Here is a 3,447-nt window from a genome sequence, read left to right as displayed (position 1 = left end):
GGCCAACTGTTTCCTATTTTCGGTATCGGTTTCGGTCAAGAATTTCCCATTCGGTGCACCCCTAATATGTACATTTATTTTACACAAGACAACCATATACAAATCCCACAGGCCATAAGACTGTTAAACACCTGAACCTTTGAAAGAGCATCCATAACATTCATCTGTTTGCAACTTATATATATCAATATTTCAATTACTTGTAAATACTGTAGACTATTCTGCTGATTTTTAGTCCCAGTCCGCCCCTGACTGTAGCTATCTACAAATTACAATAAAAGTCTTGAATCCTTGAAAATTCACATTTCAACATGTTCAAATCTTTAAGTGACAAATAATAAAAGAATATTCTTTGATTGGCCTGTCACTCCAACAAAACATCACATAAGTGCATTTAACAATCAAACACATNTGTGTGTGTGTGTGTGTGTGTGTGTGTGTGTGTGTGTGTGTGTGTGTGTGTGTGTGTGTTTTGGCTCGTGTAGTAGCAAAGACTGATAGATTGAAGCCAAAGAGAAAGTTCTCTGAGTTTGGTGAGGGATTACCGAAACAGGCTGGGATTAAAATGGTGTGTGTGTGTGTGTGTGTGTGTGTGTAGAGCTGTGCTGGTTGCGGTGGTGGGGGAGGATGATTGCATTTTCTAAAAAGAAAGACAGAGAGGGGAGGGCTCGGACACTCGGCCTTATCTCTGGTCCCTGCTTGGAGCCTCAGTTAAAATGCCACACTGGCTCTGCCTTTGTAACTGAAGTCACTGATGAAAGGCTTGACTTAGCCGCCAGCAATTCAACAGTCTTTAATGCAAGGTTGATTGAGTCTGACTCAGCGTTTGATGCAAATAGCCTCCAAAGTTTCTTCGGTCAACATGAAACAGTGTGTCCTTTCTGAAATGCCAGCTACTTGTTACAGGACTGATATGAACTTTCTTTTTCTCATATGTTCTGTCTGTCTCCTTGCAGGAGTCGGGCAGCGGTGAGGATGACCGTCGCTCCCAGCCCAGGAGGTGAGACACTTCCTGCTTTGTCATACTCTGTCTCCAGTTTCCTGCAATAACTCTGTTTTTACACAAACTGTCATCCAATCGCATCACTAGAAACTGTGAATTGACACTCTGGCCACTAGGGGGAGACAGAGCATCAGATTTATACGGTTCTCTAATCAATACAACCCCTTTCTGATACAGTTCTTAAAACATTTATGCTATAGTTGGATTGATGTTATACATTTGAGTAAAAATACATATTTAACTCCAAATGGCCTTTATATGTGTTCAAATAAAAACGGTTTATTAATGCCAACAACATGAACATTGCTGTTTCCTGTCATACAAACAAAGGTTACAATATTCACATTGTCATGGTTTACCTTTTTTACTAGTAGCCTCCGTCAGAAAAGACAATGTCTCAATATAACCAATACATTTAATTTATGAACTTATTTATACAGTTTTGTCAATTGCACTTTGAAGTGGTTTGAGAGTCATGTCCTTTGAGGGTTGGGCCACTGACTGTTGTTGTGCCACTTAGTTTTGGATAGTTTTTCGACTTTTCTTGAATAGTCTTTCATGCTGCAAACAAATGACATCTTTGTGTGTATTTTTTGTCAATATTTGTTCATTCCATTGATGTCACAGGCTTGGGTTGATTTGCATGATTCTACCTGGTGGTTGTGGTAAAGTAAATGATTATCTTTTGATGTGCGTAGCTGTATCTTCATAAAAGATGAGCACGTCAGCGATGTTATTGTTCTTTTGTGTAGATGACTCAGGTGGCTTCGTCATTGTGCTGCATCCTGAGCCAAGGCCCTCTCAAGAATTTGAATGCAATGCAGACTGCACACAGCTGAACACATCTGCTTTATGTTTGTGCGATCTACGTGTTGCCTTTACCCAGCTACTAATAAACGTGAAAACACTCTGAGAAGCCTTACACATAATCACTTTAAACTCATCGCTTATAGTACAGTCTGTCCGTGGAGACGATAGCTCGCACTCATTAAACAGGGAACATTAAAGTCTATACCGCCTTTCTATCTTAAATGGACTTTGTAAGTCACTTTGGTGGACTAATCTTAGCTTTAAAGTGCAGCCTATCTTTGTCATATATCATTTTTGTTTCAAGCTTGTAATGTATATTATCAGTGATAACTCATATTTTTAGTTACTAGTTGTTATCTACTCTCAAATACAGTAATGACATACTCCTACTAGGGCTGTGCGATATTAAGAAAATCAGATATTCTTTATATCAGTATTGTGACAATATGGTAGTGGACCGTTAATGCTTTTACAAAAGGTTAGAACAATGAAACGTACATAAATAATCATTAGTAATGTGGATATAACAATCAAGGCAAATAATAGAAGAGTTCAGAACATGTTATCATTGTATTGTGTAGCCGTAACTAACAGTATCAATTTGAAATCAATATATATATAACCCCCCCTCCCTCCGACAGTGTTGAGCTGAGCCTAACGCAGACTGGACTGTTTATATCTCGCTGAGTGTGAGGGAAACGGTGCCATGCTGTCAGGAGACCGGACATCAGATACAGGGTTCAACTGAGCACTTGGCACATGCTATACCATGTTTCTAAGAAACCCTGGACATAAAAACACATTTAAACTCCTCCTGAGTCTGTTTCAGTTTCCCACTTTTGAACATGTTGCTATGAAGCAAAGCAGAGCCCCACTTTTACAGACGAAGTATTTAACTCTTTGATTGCATCTTTGTTCTGGCTGTTGCCCAGGATCCCTCTCAGATTTCATGCAGGCGTGTTCCTGGACCCTGTCACACTTTGTGAGTCAAGCGAGACCCTGCATGGCTAAATGAAACGCATCTTAAAAAAGCTGCTCCTGCTCCCGCTGGTCTGGAGCCATTAGGGGTCAAAGTCTCCAGTCCTGAGTTCATCCACACAGCAGGAGAATGTGCACTAACTCTCCGGCTAAATACATGTTCATTGTGCATAAATGCATTGGCTCACAAAGCCGTCATGTTAGTGAGTTGATTCTTGGCAGCATATTCAACCGATCATTATAGAGACATAAAGGTAGGTATGTTCTTAAAAACCTTGCTCTCAAAATATGGACAAACCGGTCTGTAAGCATGACCTCATTGGCAGCTATAATAATATCGAAAGCACATATGATAATAATTTAAGTTTATGATTGCAACAGGCCCAAGATAAGCTAAGGGCCCCTTGTGGAGCACATATAGGTGTTTCAATCCTGAAATAAAAAACGATTTTATGCTATGTCACACATATATGAAAACTGAAACTTGGTGATATCATTCATTTAAGCTTTTAACACGCCCAGCAGTGCCCAGAAGGACATGTGCTTCCAATTATCTGTTAGGTAATACAACAAAGCAGCAGCAGCTGGTGAAGTCATACCCATGGATGCTCACACACTCACTCACACACACACACACACACACACACACACACACA

General features: G+C 40.0%; 1 protein-coding gene across 1 annotated transcript in view; it reads left to right on the top strand.

Annotated features, from left to right (window-relative positions):
- Positions 1–3,447, top strand: part of LOC104964474 (protein phosphatase Slingshot homolog 2-like) — an 18,484-nt gene that overhangs the window by 2,640 nt on the left and 12,397 nt on the right. The window contains exon 2 of the mRNA XM_010793270.1: positions 957–1,000. Within this exon, the coding sequence (XP_010791572.1) occupies positions 957–1,000 (44 nt within the window). The remainder of the gene's footprint in view (positions 1–956; positions 1,001–3,447) is intronic.

This window comes from Notothenia coriiceps, unplaced genomic scaffold (assembly GCF_000735185.1).
Source record: "Notothenia coriiceps isolate Sejong01 unplaced genomic scaffold, NC01 NC01_scaffold00037244, whole genome shotgun sequence".
Lineage (NCBI taxonomy): Eukaryota > Metazoa > Chordata > Actinopteri > Perciformes > Nototheniidae > Notothenia > Notothenia coriiceps.
Note: the sequence above shows the minus strand (reverse complement) of the source record. Positions and strands in the feature narration are given on the sequence as shown.